This window comes from Aquila chrysaetos, chromosome 5 (genome assembly GCF_900496995.4).
Source record: "Aquila chrysaetos chrysaetos chromosome 5, bAquChr1.4, whole genome shotgun sequence".
NCBI classification, from domain to species: domain Eukaryota; kingdom Metazoa; phylum Chordata; class Aves; order Accipitriformes; family Accipitridae; genus Aquila; species Aquila chrysaetos.
The window spans coordinates 51,340,905-51,364,626 of record NC_044008.1 but is presented as its reverse complement, the minus strand read 5'-3'; the positions used below and the strand labels follow the sequence as shown (position 1 = coordinate 51,364,626).

The 23,722-nt window shown below is 35.8% G+C and overlaps 1 protein-coding gene across 1 annotated transcript in view; it reads right to left on the bottom strand.

The window, feature by feature from the left end:
* Positions 1–262: 262 nt before the first annotated feature.
* EFL1 (elongation factor like GTPase 1) overlaps positions 263–23,722 on the bottom strand; it is an 80,885-nt gene continuing 57,425 nt past the window's right edge. The window contains exons 18-20 of the mRNA XM_030013725.1: positions 18,789–19,792; positions 13,725–13,909; positions 263–824 (exon numbers count right to left, since the gene is read on the bottom strand). Of these exons, the coding sequence (XP_029869585.1) occupies positions 636–824; positions 13,725–13,909; positions 18,789–19,792 (1,378 nt within the window). The 3' untranslated portion in view covers positions 263–635. The remainder of the gene's footprint in view (positions 825–13,724; positions 13,910–18,788; positions 19,793–23,722) is intronic.

Genomic DNA, 23,722 nt, shown 5'->3' with positions numbered 1-23,722 from the left:
TCTAAGGAGAGAAAAAAGACAAACCTTGCTTGGTTTGCAGTGCTTAGTCTTCCACATGTGCTATTTTTGCCTGCCCTCTGATTTAAAGAAGATACATTACAGCTTTAGATGACTGCTTACATGAGGAACAGAGTAAAACAAATAGTTTAGAAACTCCTAATAGGCTTACATCTATTTGCATACAGGTAACTATGGAAAGTACTGGTGAGTACAAATATATTACAGAAATTAAAATGAATTTAAAAAACAGTCAAAAAGGAGCTAAATTCAGTGCATAGTTTATTTGCAACAAACTAGCTAACCAGCTCTAAATGTAATTACAACTGATAAATCAGAAAGAAACAAATTAAATTAGGAGTTCCTAATCCTGTGACAGAAAGTTCAATAGGGCACTATATTTTAAAAATTGAGACCAATTACAATGAATATGCCTGTATTTTATTTAAATAAATAAACTATTTTCTCTGTATAAAAGTTGGAAAGGCTTAAGTTTATTAAAACATAAGCCACAGACATTACAGAAAGTAAGAAAAGTGGTGTCAAAGAACAAAGTCCAGATGAAATTTTGAATCTGCTGCATAGAAAATAATCCACCCGCACTTAGCTGAGTCAGGAGAGAAAGGAAGCAGACACAGCTACTTATTTCTACTGAGAGTTCTTTGCTTTTCAGCATGCTCCACAATTTTTTCTTCTACATAAAGTCCCTTTCGCTTTCTTACTGCATTCATGTACTTGCGGGCCTGGTTCTCTGAGTCTGCCTTTTCCCCAAAGTGCAAATATTCTTCCTCAGTGGTTGGTACCCAGAATGGGTCACTTGAAATGATCTATAAAAACAAACAAACAAAAAAGTAAAGTAGTACAAAGGTTTATTAGTACATTTCAGGTAATCAATCTCTGAAGTAGAGAAATATGAAAGCAGAGCAGATAAGAGTTTTCTGGAAAGCCTGCAATTAACTATTTAAGCAGAAAACAAGAGTTAAGATACACTATGTAGCACTCGTCATAAGAAGCCCACAGTAGCTTTTCAAATTCAGTTGCATTTATCTGCACACACAATTTTAAAAACAAATTTAAGTGCCAGTCAGCAAACAATGCCAAATAACATTCAGAAAATTCTCAGTTTTCAAGAAGGAATTCCTTATTTAGAATATTATGTCACTATGATTTTATTAGAATTTATAAGAACTGAAGGTTTCTGCTTATTTCTGTTCCTGACGTTCTTCCATCCCTACGAGTTTGACAGATGGTTCAAAAATCATTATTTCTGGTGCTAACTTATTTCGCAGAGCTGTTCTTGCAGCTTAATATCTCAGGGGCCCTCCTCTGGAAGAGATTTCAGATCTAACATGATCAGAGAATAACTGGACATGTCTTTATCCTCAGTTCATCCTATATACCCCACACTTCTCAGGCTACCATAGACAGTATGTCAAAGATGTAGTTATCTTACAAAGTCTTTAAAACCTTTCCTCATTTTATCCTGCACAGCAAAGCTACAACATTTTTAATTCCCCAAGAAAGTCTGAAGATATATTTACTCTCTACCTTTGGACTATGTAGATTTCACACAAGTTCTAGGCTTAATGCTTAATTAGCTAGCCAAAGATAACAGTTTATTCCGTTACTGTTAGTGACTCTCATATTACTTTAAGAAGTTTTAACTTTCCAAGTAAACGTTTTAAGACCTAAAGATAAAGGAGACACCCTCCCAACTCTAAGCTCCTAAGAATCCAACTCAGTTCTACTCGTTAAACTGTTGCAGGCACGAGAAAGTACTAAAGTCATCAAGCGTGATCATCAAATCTTAAACTCATATAACGTGTATGTGTAATCAAATCTGAGAAATGCTCCTTAGTGAACTGATGTCTGGGTGACCAACCAAAATTGTGTAGGGTTTTAGTCCTGAGGTTTAACTTTCCATCCCATTAGTGGACAATTAACCATAAAACAGAGTAAAAAATACTGTAGTTAATGAGCACTAAGGAACTTAGTGAAAAATAACAAGGTCACCTTCCAAGAATGCTACACATTGAGCATTAGGAAGGAATGAAATTGACCATATATGTTACTCGGGTTCTGTGGCAAATTTCAAAAATACTTTTTTCACTTAAATGATTGTAGATTTCCTCACAAGATGCAGTTACAGGTAATATATTTTTACTAAAAAACCCAAAGGTAATACTATATCCATTTCTTAAACAAAATCCTCATGGAAAAAGGAGTGCAGACAAGTATTAGTTACTGTAAGAATTGTGATAGTTGTGACAATAATTGAGGACATCACTCTATAATAATTTCTGAAATATATAATACTAGCACTAACATTAATAACTGACAAGGAGGGAACAAACTTCCCTAAACTACCAATTTTAGCGTAGTGTTATAAACCTTTTCTTCCAACAAATACTTTTAATTGCCATATGATATTTCAAACTAAGCAAAATTTCCTAATGCTTATTTAAGTTACACAAACTAGCAAGAACAGGAATTAAAAAATGATGGCTTAAGATGGACAATTTTCCCCAGAAACATCAACAATTGTGAAGTCCTATTTTAACACCTCATCTTAAATAACACCTAACACAATCAAACAAATTACAAATTAGGGGGAGTTAGGAAAATGACTATGGCAGAAGATGACTATTTTGTATTAGGTTAACATTGTAGGTTCAATGCTGGTAAATTAAGTGGAATATTACTCGTGCTGAAAGTAACATCCAATCTCAATTGTTTAGGTGGGAAATGACTATGCACAGGGTTGTCTGGCTGAAAACCAAAAGCAAGCACAGCTCATAAATAAACAGTACAAAACTTAGCTTTCCAAATGTTTCTACATTTATTTTTAAAATGAAAGTAAGGAGGACTGTCTAACCATGGAAGAATCTGCCTGAGTCATACCCATTCTGATGTCTTGTATAGGGCCTTGTAATCAATGCCTAGAAACTTAAAGCTTACATCAATACAAAAAGAATGGTCCTCACTCTTGGAGAGCTTGAAAATTCTACCATTCTTTTATGCATTAGAAATAAAGAAAAGAGGCAGTGAAGACTACTGGGATTTTTCCAACTTTTGGGCAAAAATTGCATGTTGACTTGATGAAGTTGTAGTGATGTTCATACTGAACATTCCCATTCATAATCTGCCTAAAGAGCTGAACAAACAAAAATTTCAAAGTCCAAGAACACATGAATAAGAAAAGGTGATTCATGCTCAATGGATTTGCTCCAGACCGTACTGCTGAGGGAGATTATACAGCTACAAACTATGATAACTTTAAAGGCTGTTACTATCCCCTTTGATGAAGTTTTTTTTTTACATCAGCAAGAAATCTAACACCCAGAAGTTACGCCCAGAGAAAAACAGTGAAACAGTGGTTCTTGAAGAATGAATACAACAGAGGAGTCCAAAAGTATACAAAATTGAACTTAGCGAACTAATCTACCTGTAAATATTTAAATACTGCAGTGATGGATGCTTTAAAAAATCCCCAGGTTTAACAGACTGGCTCTTTCAATAATCTATTAAAGACTTGTTCTACTCCTGTTAACTGAAGTTTTGCACTGGATACTTCTTCTACTGATAATAATTCTTTATGCTTCAACAGGTATCTCTAGCTCTCAGGAAAGCCGACATAACAGGAGGCTCAAATGTATGTACTATTTAGTATTTAGCAGCCAGCAAGGGTAAACCTGCAAACTTACTGCAGCATGGGGCTACAGAATCCTGAGTGAACCTTGTACTGCTACATGATGCAGAACAGCACTGTAAAGGGACATAAAGTGGGTTTTAAAAGCCACCTCAGGAGCTAGCTTTGATTCTCAACCTGTCTAAATAATTCAGGCACTACACACTGCTTCTAGAACGAGTTATGATGGCATCTGAAATTTCTGTTAGAGGATCATGCCTATCTGAATGGTGTGGACACACTGCAAAAGATGAGGTTAATTAGAACACGGTATTTGTATTACCACACCATGGTAAGTAATGAGAAGGAGGAAGACAGTTCTACTGAGTCAGCTGGAACTTGGGGCATCAGCTGTGCATCTCCTTTAAGAAGTCAGCAAATAGCCATGTTAATGTAACCCTAATATAACCACACAGAGGTGTTACTGACACAGTGATACAAAAAAAAGTCAGAAGTTTTCTTTTTTAAAAGTTCTGATTCTGTAAGTGAAGGTGAGGGCACAGACTAGACTGTCCCTCTTCTATTCACATCATATTAATGAATCAAAGTAAATGCATATAGCAGGTGGCATCCATCATTCCCCATACTCTGTTAATACAGCAAAAGCAAGCAAAAGAAAAAAAAAACGTTTCCGTATAATGCTCCAAAAGCATTGTCATCAATTTGCTTACAATAGTAGTTGTCAGAATGGTGGGTCTGGGTTTCCTGGATTCAGAGCTGAGAAGCTTTTTAGCCCCTGAGCTATTGTTTGTATTCATGGGAACCGCATAGGGATGACTCTGGAATCTGTGACAGAAATTGAGTTTTTGTCTGGATAAAGTCCTAAATGATTAATTAGATTCTAAATGGACTGATCCTTCTGGAATACGATGTAGCCATTTAACAGAGGGCATGTACTGTGGATCCTGGAAGATCCACAGGATCAAAGCAGAAAAAGACACCCACAAATGTTATTCTATGTTGCATGTCAACTTTAATTTAAAATTATTTAGATGTTTCCATGTACTAATTTTTCAGTACAAAACTAAACCATATAGCCTAAGATTCATTTTAAAAACAGAAATGTGATAGCATCTTCAGTGCTTTTTCAAAAAGTTACACTCCTAAACAAAAACTTCAATCAAAACGGAACTGGAAATTCAAAATAACATGCCTTTCACAGCTGAAAAAATCTTTAAGTGACTCGAGCAACTTTAAGTGACTCAGTTAACCTTCTATCAAAGGTCTTTTGTCCGCCTTTCTCCCATTCTGCCTGTGTGCCATGTGTGTCTGGGAACCACTGAGCAGGGGTGACAAGAAAATTATCACAGCCAAACTGTTTATACCCCCAGTGTAACATCAAGAGGAACCAATATTAGGAGAAAGACACTGCAAAACTAATGACGTAATGGTATCGTTAGCATTATGGTAAAGTACATTTTAAAATACCACCACACTGTGTGTGATTTGATAACTAGGAAATTCAGTGTACCTTTTCTTCGGGAACTTTTGCCAGGACTTGGGAATTTTTCCTCATAACAGCATAAACTAGCCACTGGCCTATGCTTATTTATTATTCAGCACCAGAATAATCTGATGGGGACAACAGCAGCCTTGACTCCAAACAGCCCAGAACAAAGACATGATCACTCCTCCAAAGCATGCATGACAAAGCAGCAAGACAGCTACTGCTTCCTAGTTAACACAACCAAATATTTCTACGCTACATCCCCATGGTTCTTCTGAAAACAATTTCTTTCAAAAAGTGAATTATAAATCAAGGTTTGTGTAGTGGATCACTGGACAAGCATTTACTCTATTAGAGAAAAAGTATTTTCTCTAAATGCAGCCATACAAAATGCAATACAGTAAAATGAATTAGTGCACAGCAGCTGATACAATTCTTAAATCTGTTATTGCAAATGCAATTCTTAAGTGATGGAAGTGTTCCTTAATAGTATTGTTTAACAATATGTTCATTGATCTACTTTATAAAAGTCTTGGGTGATAGAATTTGTTTAAAGTATGACTATAAACAAATCACTAGAATGCCATTACACTTAAAAGAAAAGAAACAGTCAAATACATGCTGAAGAGTGTGTTCCATAGCTCACTGCAGAACTATGAGCCCACTCTAGGTATAAATAAAACACTGTTTATAACGAAGTCAGCTGGGATTAGGTATTTCAAAAGAAGTGAATAGATTACTTCAAATACTGTAAGTGCAAGGGTGCTCTTGAGAAAAAGAAATCATTCTAAAGCAAGATGTTTCATTAAATGTCACAACTATTCAAACCAACACACCCAAACAATGAAGTCTCATAAGACTTGTTTAGTAACCGCATGCAGGGTAGCATAGGCAAAACAGCTGTCATTTTCTTTTAGCCTAACAGCTTCCACATTAATTATTCAAACAATAAATGCCTGTATCTTTATCAGAGACATAATCTGAATACCTGTAATAATTAATCCATAAAAATACAAATACTACGAGTGTACTATGTTAATGCTGGAAGACAATACAATGTGTACTAAATTCTGCAATTGATTATATAAGCTAATCAAACTTTTCAGTAAGATTTGAGTTAGAACAGATCACTTCCAATTCAAGAGGAATTGGAATTTTAAGCCTTAATTTGAGGATGATTTATTATTTGCATTTCAGTGGCACCCAGATGGCTCCAATAGTGATCTGTGTCCCATTGTCTAGTGTATTTCACAAAATGATGGTATGAAGCAGTCTCTGCCTAAGGCAGCCTAATTATGCAAAACAAGGTTGAGGGAAGCATCAAAAGCAAACAGAAGGGATCTGCCTAGTTCATCCAAAAGGTCAGACAAATCCGGGAACCCAGCCATGTTCCTAGTAGCATTTCCCCTACTGGTCCTTACTGCCTGATGAGGACAGAAAATTTCTTTTGAGCCAAATATCATCAGTGTGGAAAATTCTTTAGTTCGACCATGAATAGAAAGAGCAGTCTTACACTGTCCAATGAAGATCTTAAGACCAGCAAGCAACATTATGGCCCTCATGAACTGCTTAGTAAGAAATCCCAAGAACCACTAAATTCAGTGTGATTGGGCACTACCACAATCAGCCCTTAGCATGCCAAGAAAAACATTATGCCAGAAGTTGTTCTTCAAAAAAAAATTTCAGAAGAACTATTATGCACAATTTCAAAGATGACACAGGCTTTGGTGTATCACAATCCTTTCTACCTTAGAAAAATTGATGCTAGAAAGATACTTCAAGAACATTCACGATTCAAATGGTGCCCATCACTTAGCAATGACATAGACGATGCAACTAAAAGGGTACAGCTCATATGCATGTCTTAGATGTCTGAAGCAGCCCCATCAAATGGAAATTACCTCTACCTTTCAGGTAAAATGATAGAACTTTGCAGAGTTTTATGTGAAATGTAACCTTGAAAAAATGTTACCTGCTGGGTTTTCAGTAATATGCTGGGTAATGCTGTAAAAGTGCTTCTGTACTGAACATAACCAAATGGTGCAAGCCCATTTGGATACCGGTAGCGTGCTTCCAGAACAGAGAACACTAGGCAGGGTACCCAATAAGACTGAGGTCAGGTGGATTGGGGTGGGCTCTAAACAGTGCCTCGTACATTTTTGGGATGTGGAACAGAGCAGGGAGGAGATGACAATCTCAAAAGTGGATAGAGGCTAATTTCTTGACTACTCTCCTGTGACCTCAGATCCAGAAAGACCCATTATCTCAGTAAATAAGCCCTTCCTTGAGTTTCACACACAGTGTAATGCAAAGGTACCCAAGTGTATGGCTAAGTCCTGTATTTAACCCAACCAGCTACAGAGTCTGGAAAGCAGTGCTGGCAGTATGGCAGTCCACTACCGCCTAACACATACCATGCTCGTGCCCGTACTGACAGGTAGTTTTCCAAGTCATTCCTTACTTCCATGTGAAAGAAAATATAGATCCTAGAGCAGTGTTGCAAGATGACATTTGGCAACTTTAAAAGCAATCTCCACATCAACAGCTGCTTTCCATCAACTCCAGGTAAAACAGCTTGATGCTAGCATATGACTAGGAGCTCCCACAACCTGTAATGTAGAGCAGCCTGAATACCATTTTTTAAGCGATTTCTGTACTACAGCGCTGAAATACTTTCGCTCAGCAATATACAATTGAAGAATAGGTAGAAACTTACTAATTTTGCCATTCTGCTTTCAGAGCAGCCAGGATCTCAGCCTGTCCTTGAAAGAAACCACAACTTAAAATCTCAAGGAAAGATTCTGCAAGTTTGTGTCATTTCTTGGTTGTTGTTTAACCACCTATGGGGTCTTACTGGTTTTACTCAGTGAAAAACCCTTTCATAACAGGTATCTTATTCCTCTGTAAACCCTTACAGGCCCCAAATGCTTCTTTTATTCAGAAAGGAAGAGAATATTCTCTCTGCAGATTCAAATTCTCCATTTTGCTGTGCCCATTCCACCACAGTGGAAAGCAGATATCACCTCCTTTCCTGCTTAGGCGTACTGAGTGACTGTGGGAAGTGCTGAGCACCTGAAACACTTCCACAGAACATCATGCTGGGGATGAGGATTAAGCAGCAGAGGGTGGGAGGAGAAATATCTACAATATGCTAAAGAATTTTACAGAAGCACCTACACATAAACATTCTCAAAATAAAAACAAGTCACACTTATTTTGTTAAAACACAAACTTTCACATTGTACCAAATACTTTGTGTAACAGCTTGCCTATTTTACAAATAGCTAATCTCTACACCACATCCTGAAAGAAAAAAAACCCAACAACTAATTTTCAGCCTCCCTTTTTACCAGTTGTTTGACTACCTTGTAGCCAAATCTTTGCTTCACAGAATGCTGCCACTTTGCATCACTATCGATCATCTTATGTGTCAAAGAAATAATATATCTTCTTCTCAAGATTATTATATCTACTTTTATACAGGCATTTAAAAGAAACCATGAAAACAGACTGCTCTCTTCATAACCAGCTTGGAAAAAACCTCCCAATTTTATTTCTCTCTATTCCTTCAGAGTATTTTCTCTCAACAGCTCTGGATTGTATATTACAATGTTTGGCAAAAATACAACTGGAAAAAAAAAAAAAAAGAGAGAGCAAGCAAGAGAGATGGAAGTCATAAACCCAACAGTAAAGTTCACTTATTTTGTATCCATAGCCATCTTCCAAAAGCTTCAAAAATCCAAAAAAGTATCAGATTCATAGCTTTTTGTTTTCTTTCAGAGAGAGGAGGTTTAAGGGGATACGGAATAACCTGCAGTCAAACTTCAGATGTTTAATGTACAGAGATGCATTAGGAGCGTAGATTCCCTACAAGTAAAATGAACATCCAACAGTATTTCATAATTCAGAGATCCCATTCACAATATATAAAGGGGACGGCCAAGGCTTTAAAATGCCTGAAGTCAGATATGAGGAACTCCTCTTCCAATAAATATTGTAATAATGAACATTTACACATTTAGTTATAAAATAAACTCATAGAAGTTTATTTCGGCTCAAGAGCATCATCCTTGTTTGTGTCTCAATCAGTGACAGCTGAGCTTTAGCCTTGACTTCAGTCAGTAGCTACAAACAGGAATTTGGGAATTTGAAAGAAAAAAAGGAGACGTGTGGCTCTACTGCTGCATTTTTTCCTATTACTTAAGAAACAGGTATTGAAAGGGAAAATTAAAGCCACACCACTACCACTTTTATTTACTATTTTAATTAGCTTCAGATATCCTGGGCAATACAACGAGCTTTCCATATTTGAAAGGTTCCAGGTTACTCCTAGAATTCATTTATATGCCTAAACTGTCACTGGCACAATGATGTATGTAAAGTTACAGTTCAAACCTAGTATAGATTCACAGATTCTTAGAGTCTCTCCCATTACCTTAGTCTGCTTCCTGTTTAATGCAGGCTTAACAATCTCATTCAGCAACTTCTACATTAAGCCCTCATCTTCTGAGTTGTAAAATGACTTACAGTTTGAAAGGAATAAATTAAAATTCAGAATATAAAACTTCCAGATTCAGAATGCCTCATATTCCTACCAATTATTATATGCAGTCCTTCTCTTACCTTTCTCCAGAGCCCTAAAGCATATTCCAGACACTAATCTACTTAGAAGGGATATTGAAAAAGAATTCAGATTAAACATGTGTTTACAGTTTGCCCATGCCCCCCCAAGAATAAAAGTGTGTCCAACAGCCAATCATTATGCAATTTAAAAGATGCAAGTTAACAGGAATACTATACATTTCACAACTTTACAACTAGTAGATGTCTCACAGTTTCCGCACTTGCTGCTAATTCAGTCAGCATCTGACTAGACCCACATGCATTATTTTTTTACTATAACACAGACTTCCCAAATGGGATTGGAGCTCCATTATTCTAAGCATTGTGCAATCACAAATACCTTCTTGTTCAAAGAACCTTATGATTAAGATAAAATTACATGATTGAGTGAAAGATGTAACTGCAAGAATTGAGAGAACAAAGGAAACAGGCTCAGGCAAAAACATACACTAATTGAAGATGTATTATTAATTCAAGGAATAAAAAAAATACAAGGAGTTTGTAATTATCCCAAAGTTATACATTTTAAACTAAGAATTCAGAAAAAAGTTTATATTGAAATCTAAGAAAATATGGCCACGTAAACCCAATACATTTAACATTTGCCTAGGGATATCATAAAAGAAAATACTTGGCTGACTTTTGAAATTAATTTGTTTAAACGGGGACCAAACTGAAATCTCCCGCTAACAGTTATTTGGTGCCGTCCTCTACAGGCAGGAATAAATTGTATAAGCGTGACAGAAGAAATTAATAAAAAAGGAGTATCTGACAAGATAGACCTCGATACATGTATTGCTCCATCCCCTGGGGCTGGAGCACTCTGAACTATACAAAATACATTCATTAACTGAAGAAAAAAAAATGGTAATTTCATTTCCACAGAGACCAAAATGGCTTCATTTAAATGTAGGCTCTATCATTGACCTTCCTGTGTTTATAGTCCACAGATCATATTAATGAAATATAAGAATAATAAAAAAATTAATTCAAACCTCATTTCTTCAAACATACTTTATGCATGTGATTTCCATAAGATTAAATGTTTAAAAGTTTAAAAATACCAAGAAGTGTCTATTCCACTATCTGTAAAATGAGGACAACAATACATTAGAAAGAATCTGTGTAGAGGAATACATGTCCCAGGTACTCAGCTAATGAGCTGAGCACAGTGAGAAAACACCACTAACACAGAATTCATTCAGAATGTCATGGAAGGGTTTAGATAGTATGTAATTAAAGCAGCAACCATACACTCGGTAACATTGGAAAAGCAAAACAAAACTAAGTAGCTATCACACACCCTTTCCATTTTTAGCACTAAGGAAAAAATAGCATAAGATTACACAGAGAGAGTTCACATCCTATTATCTTACATAATGATAAATTAAATAATTGGGATTCAAACAAAATGCTGCTGTTTATCATGTATATACATTTACCATCATAACTCATCAGTAATGTAGCAATGTCAAAGTCATGTCTAATACCTGATGAAACCCGATAGGGTTTTTTATTAATCTGGGGGGGTTGTTTTTAGCAGAATATAAAGAGGAAAAAGAAACAGATAAAAGCCCTAAAAATTACTCATGTGATCTGAGACACAAAACTATTTTTTCTGGCTTCTCTGTCATAGCACCACTATAGATTCTGAAAATTGTATTTATTAAGCAATTCTGCTGATGTGAGAGTAGCATGCACTCCCTGTGCCATCGCGGCACAGAGCCAACATTGCTAGTAGCTTAGCAAAAGGCTTATTTTGTCACAAAAATATGCGAGCATGACTTTCAATGTGACAAAAAAAACAACCCTCCCCACCAACAGGTTTGCCAAGTGGAAAGGTGACTGGCTTCACAATCTTTTTTCCTACTACCACTGCACTGTAATATACTAGCTGTAATTATTATCTCTCTTGAGGGTCAATTTTAGAAAATGTTGACAGTTGTTCAAATCTCCCTCTCCTATGCATATCTATAATTTCATGTGAACATTTTCTTATGTGAAATTTGTAACATCTGACAGAGTGAACATACACATTGAGGTTTGGGGATAGAAGGGAAAGTCAGAGAGGCAAGGGGTTTTTATGTTTTTGCTTAGTATTGGAGCACACAGTAGCTACAAATCCTAAAGAAACTGGCACAAAATAATGGTTAGCTGGAATTAACGTCGTTCTGACTGATATTCCTTTAGGGCACTGATATCAGAGGCTGTTCAGACAAAAGACCAGTTAAGCCACAAAACCTCACCAGCTGCACTTCAGATGAGAACATCCAAAACTGACAAGACTATTGTATGCAATACTGCCAACACTCACTGGTTTGAGGTACCTAATCTGTTACTGGCTTACACCTAGATCCCTATATTCAAAAAGTTGTTGCTTTATCTATTTTTTTGTGTATATACCATCTGTGGAGGGTTGCCTTTTTTTTTTTTCTTTTTCATTCAGTGTAGCCCTGTTTTTCCCTTCCGTGGCTCTCTGTGAAGTCAGACTTAGTTACAAGAAGATTAAATGAATCAGTAATGAGGGAGGAAAGGTAAGTCCCTGGTCCACTGCATTTTCTAACACCAGTAAGGTACCACTGCCAAGGAAAAAATAATGTACTTTTTCCAAGTGTGCTATTTCAACGATTCCCAACTCTTTTGATAGCACGTGACTCGGCTGGTTTGCAGAGATCCTCCTTTGCCATTAGCATCCACATAAAATTCCTAAAGCAGTTAAAATTACTAATAAAGAAATACTGCCAGTGAAATATTTAACAGATACTACCTATTAGGACAATTTAGCTACAGGAAATGAGGAAGAATCCACACCACGTGAAAAAACAGCACATACATCGGACAGAAACAGTGGTAAACGAACCATAGCTGCCAACTGCATGGAGTATTACTGACCTCAAAAATCTGCAGTTGTTTGTACTCAAAGACTTGACATTTGAGGTCACAAAATAAATCCAAAGATGAAACAAAAACAAACAAACAAAAGACTTTCTAATCCATTTACAAAAGTTTCTATGGTCCTAACACCAAATAAAGGAACACCTGACTAAAGAGAAAAAAACCAACCAAACAAAAGAAACCCGCACCCAAACAGAAAAACCTAGACTTCAGTTATTCTAAAAATTTCATGTGAAAAGCTTATACCCACTAACTCTTGCCCTTGAACCCATATTTAGCTCCTTCAGTGGAGTCTTCCGAGAAGCCTACAATGCAGGTTTGTTTGTCTTGAACAAGGAACTCTGACTTACAGCTTTTTATATTTCTCCTTGAAGACCTACTATCCACATCATAGGAACAAAATGCAGTGCACTGTCAGCTGATGACACTCCTTATCAGCTTTCCCACTTGCATATTTCCTTTACACCTTCATTTTCACCTCATTTCTTTAAGTGACAAAGATGACCAAAGGGAATGATTTTGAGGACACCTCTACTTACTATCACCAGACTCAATTTTAAAAGAACGAAATCTATTCCCTTTGCCTTTAAGTATCAAAATATGCATTGGAATATATAAGAACAAAAACAAATACCTAGGTGTCTGCTAACCCCTTAAAGGTTAACTTTCATATGCATTAAATTTATTGTTACATTTTCTATTAGTGGTAGGTTGGGGTTGTTTTGTGGGGGTTTTTTTGCCAGTCCCCAAACAAGTTTACCAGAGAACTCATTAAAAAAGGCACATAAAATTCAGGAAAACACATTTATGAAGAATCCGTTCCATTTGTGAAGGACTTACTTTCTACTGAAATAAAAAAAGCATCCCATCTAAACAAAATATAAATACATTCCTGAACACCATATCTATAAAAGGAAATAAGACTAATATAAAGCTATTTTTTTCCTCTTCATTTCAGAAAGGAATTAATCAAATGTCTTGACCAAAACTTAACCTTTTCCACTTATTATTCCAGTCTGCCACATCTACAGGAAATAGATCACCAAACCAGATGGAGTGAATAGATATTTTTACCTCCCAGTGGCTGAACACCAGCTGCGGACTGGCCAGGCCACTAGTTCTCTTCCTGATTTCATCAGCAAAACCAAAGCTTTCTGCTACTGGCAGGACTGCCTTAATAATAAACACATCCGTCCCCTCTTTCATCTCCTCTTGTAACACTCTGCCTTCTCTTTTGGACAAGACAGCATACACGCGACCTGCAAAGACATAATTTTGATGAGCTTACCAGTATATTTATATTCTGCATCATGACAAGAAATACATAAATATTTATTCAGGAAACTTCAGCATTAAGTAAAATACATAACTTCTTTGGCTAAAATTCTTCCTTGTAAGTGTATCAATTAAGTGGACCCATTAAATTCAAACAAACAACATATTCTGCCATTACAATGTGCAGAACCATATGAGTAACATTTAATAAATTATTATTACTGTACGGATCTAGATAATGCTTGCAACTAGTTGCATTTTATGCAACCATATGGCTATTTTTTAAAGGGCACTTTGACAGATTATGTGTCTAACTTTATTTCTTACAATCAAATATTTGAGAAACATTACTAAGAAATATTACTGTTTTTCAGGAATCATATGTCAGCTACTTTTAGAAGTTTGTTTGGATCACCATATCCCTATATGGTACTTGTCCCAGATAGTGCAGTGCTATTCTAATCATGGAAAACTAGTTTATCTGAAATGCTACATATTTATGATGTTTAATATGTTCAATTAGTTTTTTAATTAATTCAGTCTTAAGTTAGTCATGGATAATTTTTACTTTTCTTTCCCAAATTAATATTCAATCCATTGAAATGCAGTGTATATATCATTAAAATAGCTGTAAAAACACCCATGTTTGACTTTACAGTAGACATTAAGTTAATTTTTTTAAAATGTTTTTGCAAACTTATGGGCTAAGTATTCTACAGAAAAATACTAACAAATACATTTGTGTTGATCAAGATAATAAAAACAAGAATATCTATATATTGAAAAAATGTTTTAGGAATGCCTTCATTTACAAATGTGAATAGGTAGTATTAGATGTCAAATGAAAAGTATCTTGCCGCGAAGAACAAGTTTGTATCAATTTCTAAGAGGTTCAAATATTTTATATTATATTGCACTGAAAAAACATGCATGCAGACTGCTACCTTTTGAACAGCTGGGCAAACCTGACTCTTATTGGAAATAATTAGAAATACACATTACTTCATAATACTTGCCACCTGTTCTGAGTTGACAGAAAGATATTATTCAATACTATAGCCACGTACATTGATTTGCATATATACTGTAAGCCTTTTGTGGGATACCAGAGGAAATGCTGGAGTGGGTTTATTTGTCTTTATTTTTTAAATACAGAATCTGGTCCTTGTTCAGGAAATTCAGCACAAGCACATAGCTAGTACAGTTAAATCTTCCTGTCAGATGCAGGTAATGAAGCATCAGCTCAGCACCAATCACTTCAGAGTTTATACTTCTCTAATAAAATGTGGGTTGAAGTGTTCTTTCTATCATCACTGATAATTTTATCTGCTTGTGCCACTACCAGGACCTCCTCACTGTTCCTCTGACTGAACTTCACCTGTACTATGCACAATAGTCTTCTTACTGCTCATGAGGAAATTGAGGAAATACTTAAGATTCTGTATTTAAAAATCACAAAAAGATTAAGGCATTCTGAAGATAAGTCACTGAGTTTGCAATGCATGTACAGCCTTTGTTAATATAACTAAGCCATTTCAAGTCTATGGAAATTTCAGTGAGTCCAGAAAATTCTCAGATATGAAAGGGTCCCATCTCAGTGCAGCTCACAATTCAGTAACTGCTTTAAAATGCAAGTTTAAACATACCCATTGCAAAACAGCATCACATCATGGTCACTGTACGTATACTGTGTATGTACCACACAGTATATATTAAAGCCATTTGTTAAAGCAAGTAAGTTCAAAACCACTTTATAGGTTATTAATGTTATGATTCAAAATATTTATTTTAGTAATTGTTTTAAGTAGGACGCAGAGAACTTTGCACACATATTAATGAGGTAAGTAAGGTAACATTTATCACAAAGCACTTTAGATTCACATACTCTAGCCATAATTCACTGAAGATTATTCTTTGAAAACATAAAAGCCAGAAGACAATTTATAGCTTACTAAATGGTTTCTAGCTACATGTATTTCATCCAAGCAGTCTGGAGTATTTCCTCAATTAATGCTATCACAAAGCTATATAAGGTCTTCAGTTTTACCACTATGAGCAGACTGCAGTACACTGAAGAAATACTGGTTCTACCTCTACACTAATTAGTTGAATGGATTTAGCAGCATCAATCACCAAGAAATACTGTAAGATCTTCCTATTCAAAATAGTTAAAACAAGTTATTTTGCAACTTCAAAAACAGCTTCAAGGTGCTGCAACATACAGAATAAGTCTGTGCATAATAGGCTCACTTTAAATATGTATTAAGTCCAGCTCCTTAAAATATTTAAGTCCTGTTCACCACTTTACTGAAGGATGCTTCAGTGTGTCAAGTGAAAATGCTAAACAATTTCTGCATTCCCTGCATACTAAAAAAAAAAAAATGAAGCTTCAGACTGGAAAGAAATACTGTGGAAGGAAAACAGGATCACCATTTGCAAGAGCCTAGGGGTCACCATAAACTTAGCAAACAGGAAAGGAGGAGCTGCTCTTCTGTTTTGGAATCTCCACATTTTCACTCACACAACTGAGCCAGAGATAATACTATGAACTGATGTGAATTGCCCCCTAAAATGCCTCATCTAAAATTTTAATAACTTTATTTAAAAAAAAATAAAGACATAACAATTGCTATCAAAATCCAAAAAACCAAAGCTACAACAGAGTCTGGTAAAGTCCTTTCCCAGCTGAGTTTCACTGACATCAGCAAAATGAAAAGAGTCTAGCTTTCAGTCTCCAGAACACAAAAGCGAGAAGGGAAGAAGAGCTCAAAAGGTAGGAATATCAACAGGCAAAAGCTAATAATAAGTAAACATGTGATACTAGTTCAGACTATTCTTCAGCTTTTGGCAGTTTACATAGAACTTCCATAAAGCAGGAGTGTGTAAAAATGGATTTCTCTAGTGAACTAACTGCAGGAATGAGATGCTCAAAGTATAACCTACTGGAAAACATTGGGTGTATGCAGGACCCAAGTCTAAACCCAAGGCCCGTTACACTGGACACGTGTAAGCTTGCAACACATTTCTGTGTTGCTCTCTCCTTGCTCGTCTCCTCAGCTCCACTTCAGTTTATTTTCATTGCCAGAAAAGTTTGATGGAAAAAGCTTTATATACTGAGACAACGAACATAGAAGAACTAGCTTTCTCAGAAGCTAACATCTTCAAAACAAGCAGATTAATGTGAAGATATATTGAACAAAACTGGGTATCAATGTATGGAAGACCAGCTGAAAGAATGAAGTTACAAAAGCCAGTGGTTTATCACACGTCAGCTGCCAAGTCTTACTAGACAGCATGCATACTCTTCACTTCCCCTAATGAGGATACAATTTATTAGCTTAAACTTCCATAATAAAAATTAAACCCATGAATTTGTAATGAATCAAGTGCATGTCCATGGTTATTACCACACAACTCACATTCATGAGACTGGACTAATTTGCTTGTATGCCTGAGGCCTAAATTACACTCATTAAATATATAGATATATGCATTAGAAAGCCATGCTTCCATTTGGGTTTATGGCACAACTGATGAGGCAATGCACGTTAATTACATCACTATAAACAATCATGCTTTTTCGGTAGTGGGTATTTTTGAAAACAGCAATTTATACAATGTTTTTGTTGTTTGAAAATTGGTATCTTGCTTATAGTTTGACATAGAAAGTCAGAAGTATTGTGTTAATGTGCTCCTAGAACAGTAGTGTGTAACACTATGAAGTCTGATTTTGATAGGCATTCTTACATATTAACATATAATTAAAGATAGTTCAAAATGCAGAAGTTCTATGTCATAGTAAGTTGTAGTTTAAGGTAATGTGCTAATAAGCTTACTGCAGGACACCTTTTACAAGGCCTACTAAAGAGTACCTCCAGAAAAGAACAGGATCATACACCTGTACAAAACAATTGTACATTCAAAGGCATTTCTTTTCCCTACACACAATTGTACATTTTGTACATTTATTTTGTATAACTGCTATCATTATGCTTGTGTGCACAACAGCTGAGATTTTTACAACAAATAACCAAATCTTTGATTATTGTATGTAGGATATACTATAATTTCTGTCACGATTAGTATAGTCAAAGTAAATTTGCTGACAGCTTAAGTGCAATGGAAGTTAGGTTTAATGAAAACCTTGGTGCATTGGATCAGATTTAGTGTGCAAGCAACTCCCATGGAAAACTCCAAGAACAAATGTTAGGGAAAGTTAAGCACTGTTGTAAAGTAGGTCATTAAAACAAGTTTAAGTAGGTATAAGTGGTAAGGTAATGTAAGTGACATGAATTTGGTATGCATTGGGTTTGCAAAGTAAGCAACTTGAATACCAGAAGGATACAGATGCTACTAAAAAGAAAAATAATCTACCAACTGGACTGTAACAATAATTTAATATTCTCTCATTTTCCTGATTTTACTTCTATATTGATTATTATATTAACTTAAACCATCTTGAAATGACAATTACTAAGATTGCGCGCTCATTTTACAAACAGGATAGGTTTCCTCATCTCTTCATGGAACTAATGCTTAATTATGAGGTGCAATATTGATATTCATGCTTACTGAAGTTGATATTACAAAATGGCAACAATTTGTATCTTGCACTTCCAAAAAAGTGTACCATTGCTATTTAAGGATATGTTTCAGATAAGCAAGAATGCTAAATTTTCATTCAGAACAGTATAAATACTACAGGCATCAGAGAGTCACTGTACAAATCCACTGGAGAACCATAAAAAACTTCTGACAAAACTTTTAATCAAGTTATACTTTCTGAGTCAGTCTGATTTATAAAACCTCACCTTGGAACTCAGAAAGCAAATTCTTGACAAAGGTTTATTTTGTCTGTCTTACCTAAAACTTCTGCAGTAGCCATAATTTCACATGTGTACATTGCTGCCATAAGCCTCTGTGGTTTTGCTTGCAGAGCATAACGACAAGCTTCCTTCATGGTGGCAATCAGTTGTCCAGAGAAGGGACCATAACAATCTGCAAGTAAAACTTCTCCCTTGTGTTTACTAATTTTCTCAGGTGATTTTGGAACACTTTGACTGCTGTCCTGGTGTTCGTTCACACTGCAAACTTCATCAGTGCAACCACTTGTTAGAGTAGTATCTTCATTTTGTTTATGTTCTACGGCATCACACTCCCCTGAATCCTGACTGCTAGTTGACAGCATCTCTCCAACTGTATTTATTTCCCATTTTTCCACTGTAAAACAAACACCCATGAGGGGTTCTTCACACATTGGACCTGAAAGCGTAGCCAGCTGAAATCCACTTACTATGCTGTTGTCAAAGTCTCTGTATTTACTTACTTCTTTCACAGCATTCCCAAGGCACTGCCACACAGACCTTTTATAGCCCTCAAAATTATATAACAAAATATTGGGCCCACACTTCCGTGGTCCAAATGACCAGATCTGATCAACAGCATTTCTCCACTTTCTTCCCTGCAGATTTTGCTCCAACTTTTGTTTGAATTCCTTGATCCTATCCAGAGTCTTCTGATTTATCTCATGGGTTTTTTTATCTTCATTCAGAGATGTATTGAGTTGCTCCATAGTTCGAATTAAGTCACTGTTTTCTTCAAGAAGTCGAGTTACCTCCTCAGGAAGCGGCATTGCCCTTACACTGAGAGTAGCTTGTTTATTTGGAGTAGATATTGTAACAAGCCCATCTGAATCAACCTGAATTCCTTCAGGAATTTTACTTTGGTCCTCTTTTGTTTGGTGTATGACAGCAACTTTCTGCTGTTTTCCTATTTCCTCATTCACCATATCGACTTTTGGAGGTCTTGTTATTGTCTCTCGGAATGGTATAATAGGTGCTGACACACTAATCTGTACCTTTGCAAACCTATAAAATAAAGTTGAAAAATTAGTTTAAAATTTAAAAAATACTTTTAAACTTGGGGGTGGGAGGTAGGGCAATGGCCTTAGCATGGAACAGATGTTCATGAATAAATCTGATTGCAACACAGATTACTAGATAATGCATTTCAAATTCAGGCTCTTAAAAACCTTATGTACTTCAAAAAAGAAGCATTGCCTCTCATGTCTTCAGAAAGATTTGGAAAGGAACTGATGAAAATAGAAGAAAAAGCTGTGCCTCTGTGTAAATCACTGGTTCACCCACATCTCGGAAACTATGTGCTGCTGTTTTCTCCCCTCAAACGAGATACAATAGAACTAGAAAAAAAAATGAGAATGAGGATGATCAAAGGTATGAAAGTACAAGCACCCTTCAGATGTTTCAAGGATACAATAGAGGTCTACAAAATCATGAGGGGCTTGGGGAAGGCTGATCAGGGTTAACTGACAACCAAGCCACAACAGGCCCCGAACAGGCCCTGAACTGCTAAAGATTAAGACCCAGGAAAGCATTACGGTTACTCCGTTTTTATTCTTCCCCAGACATCTGCTCTAGGCCGCACTGCTGCAGACGTGATACTGAGCAAGATGGACACTTGATTTGAACCAGTACATCCGTTCATGCAGTGAGATGCTCTGAAAAGATGAAGCACTGGGTAAGCTGTACAGGCTTTTGTAAAGAAGTGTGGAGCCACCGTTCTACAACCTTGCAGGTTCAGATCAAGTACCCTCTCGGCAGCTAGGAGCGCTTGGAGAGGTGATACTCCCATTTTCTCTATACTCCTGGCACAGCAGATTCAAATCTGTGCACAATACTGTGCTGTCCATGTGCATGAAACTCGCACTGCAGCACAGAAGCAGAAGGAGCATTAATGTAGGGAAAAAAAGCCCCTGGTGAATTCATATTGTGATTAGTTAGTGGAAGCCTTAACCACTATTTTGCTTGCAAACCTAAAGGATCATTCATAATTGTGATCTTGTAACAAATGTAAATATACAAGGCACTACTCTGAAGGTAGAAGCAATGACTGCCTACATTGGAATGCTTTTAAGTTGGCTGGAGGAAGGGAAGAAATTTCAAGTGAAATAGCCACTCCTGAGTATCACCAGATAGGGACACATTCATTATAGAATTATGCCAGATAATTATTTCCTGTATAGACTTATCATTAGTAGCAGCCTTTTCTCTGCTATAAAGCAAAACACAATCCCTCTCCCTCATACATCCCAAGTAACTTTATATTGTACAGTAGCTTCAATGAAAATTAAGTGATAATTTTTTTTTTATATAAAGTTACTTATGTGAGTACAGCTTTATACAAAACTAAAACATAAGTAAAAGAAACTATGGGAGATAATGAAAATAAATTGACCATTAACTACAGACAAAAATTAAACTATCAATTCTATACCAGAAAGCCCTATTATTTCAGGTCATTGAACACTTTTCACTCTGTTAGAAGAGTTTATATTGGAAGATTCTCAAAGATAATAAAATTTCTTAACAGAAGAAAACAAACCTGTAATGCTGTGGATGAATCTTATTTTTGGACTAATTAAGAAAAGGTAAATTCAATCTTTGCCTTTAAAGGACCACAGAAAGCACAAAATAAAATGAGATACGAGATAGTAGGTAAAGATTTTGGTCTTTTTCCACACCAAAAGAAAGGAAAAAAATATTACCAATGCAGTTCAGCCTGTTATAGTTAACTATAAATAATTTATATTCTGCTTTGCAAGAGTGCTAGCAATTTTTCAAAGAATTAGTTTGGGTCAAGAGTTGAAAGATACAACCTAAGAAGCTTTCTTTTTTCTTTTAAGCGAAGTTGGGAAATACCCTACACAGTGAAGAAAACCTGTGTTGGAAATATAAACATTTAGGAAAAACCAAGTACAGCAGACCACAATAAGACAGAATGACAGAAGTTTCAACAATATTGTAATATTGGCTTTTATAACAGTGATAAAGTGTGATTATTAAAGAACTGATATATCGTTTGCAGCAATGCTATTAACCAACAGCAATTTTTTTCAGATTAGTTTGTATTTATTAATTATTTGTCTTGAAGTGAGTACTCTGCAGGAAAACTTTCACTACACTTTAAAAGGTATTTCACAAGATGAGGAAAATTAATTACTACTGATTAAAACACTCTAAAAGTAAAAGTTTCACATCTTTGAGTATGCCAATGTGTTATTTTACCACCCAGCTAGGAAGTGCCAGATTTGTTAGCTCTTTCATATATTTAACAAACATCTCTGTATTTATTCATAAGGGATCACCTGTTTTATCTTCAAGTACAACTTTATGACTTCAAAATATCCCGTGTGGTATTTTATCTGTTTACTGTAATCACAGGAGCTGAAAATTGCCAATGGTGCCATGGCAAAACCCTGGTTTTTTTCAGAACTGTAAAATGGATGCTTATTAAGTGCACATAATGAGCATCTTGTTCAAATACAGTCAGGATTTAACTCAGCTGAACATACAGGAATGTTGAAAGCTACCCTTCAGATCTGGAAAATAGCCTGTATCTCTCACCTCATCTGAAGGGGAAAAACAATAGCAAAATCTCCCATGAAATACCTTGTTTGGAATGAAACATTCCTACCACTGGTAAAATGGTAATCCTGTGTCTTCAAAGATTTGTAACAGCTTTGTCTAGCTATATAATCTATAAAAATTATATTCTACTGATAATTATCTCACTGCTACAATTACAGCCTGTGGCATAGCAAGCTAGCACCAGATCAAAGGACAATGGGTTTTGGTTTATCATTTGGGTATGAAGGCATAAAAATAATGTTTGATACTGCCATCTGAATTAGGCTCAGTTTTTAAAACACATTGGAAAAAACAAGACTGTAATTGGAATGACCTGTTTCTAAGGCACAGTTGTTATTTACCTTTATTTATACAACTTTCCTGCTAATGAATGCTTATATAGAACTATTTTATTATACACATAGAAAGTTAGTTTTTGGATAAAGATAAGTCACTGACCCCTGTAAAGGAGGTGCAGTTAGATTTTGATGCTGCTAAAGTTTACATTCAAAACCAAAATTAACAAAAATCATGTTCCAGTATGCATGACTTAAAGGATGAATTACTTACATGATTGCATGGACATCTGTGAGGCTAATACAATGCATTCAGGAACACTCATACTTCAGCTCTATCTCATTCTAAAGCTGAAATATTTTGCTGTATTCAGTTTTAGAATAGCTACTACTCTGCATCAAGCCTCAGTACTTAATTAGTAGTACCTACAGCTGAAAGCTAGTAGCTGAATAGCTGCCTGCAATAAAACAACCACAACTACCACCACCTGAAGTCATAGATACTGATATCCAGGCAAACACAGTTCAAAGTAACTTATCAGTTTTAATCTATCTAATTTAAGCTTTGAGAAACACCCAAAGGCGCTGTCTTTTGCACTGTGGACTACATGGCCCTAGAAGCTCTAAAGCAACTTATTCAAAATACTTCAGAAGTCTGGGAACAGTGATGATTAACTCTATTTCTCTGTGATTGGTAATCTTGGTATTTATAAACCCCCTTTTATTAAACCTTGCACTAAACCTTCATACGAGGTACCATTAATTGCATCAAAAATTGCTCTAAACCAGATTATTTTAGAAGTTATTAGTCTAAACTCCAAGAAAAGTGCAACTCAAAGAAAAAAATAAAATTGAGCTAGGATTGTGTCCGGATTTTTGTTGCAACTAAGCATGAATAAAAGCTGCCAAGGGTTATTATACAGAAAATGGAAGTGAAGCACTGCTTTACTCAGGCAATCAGCATTAAGTTAACAGAAATAATTTTGTCCTTTAGTCTGATAACCACTATTATAACAGTTTCATGATATAAAGTGACGCTTTAAAGTCAGCTGAAACATTTCAGGCATATCAAATG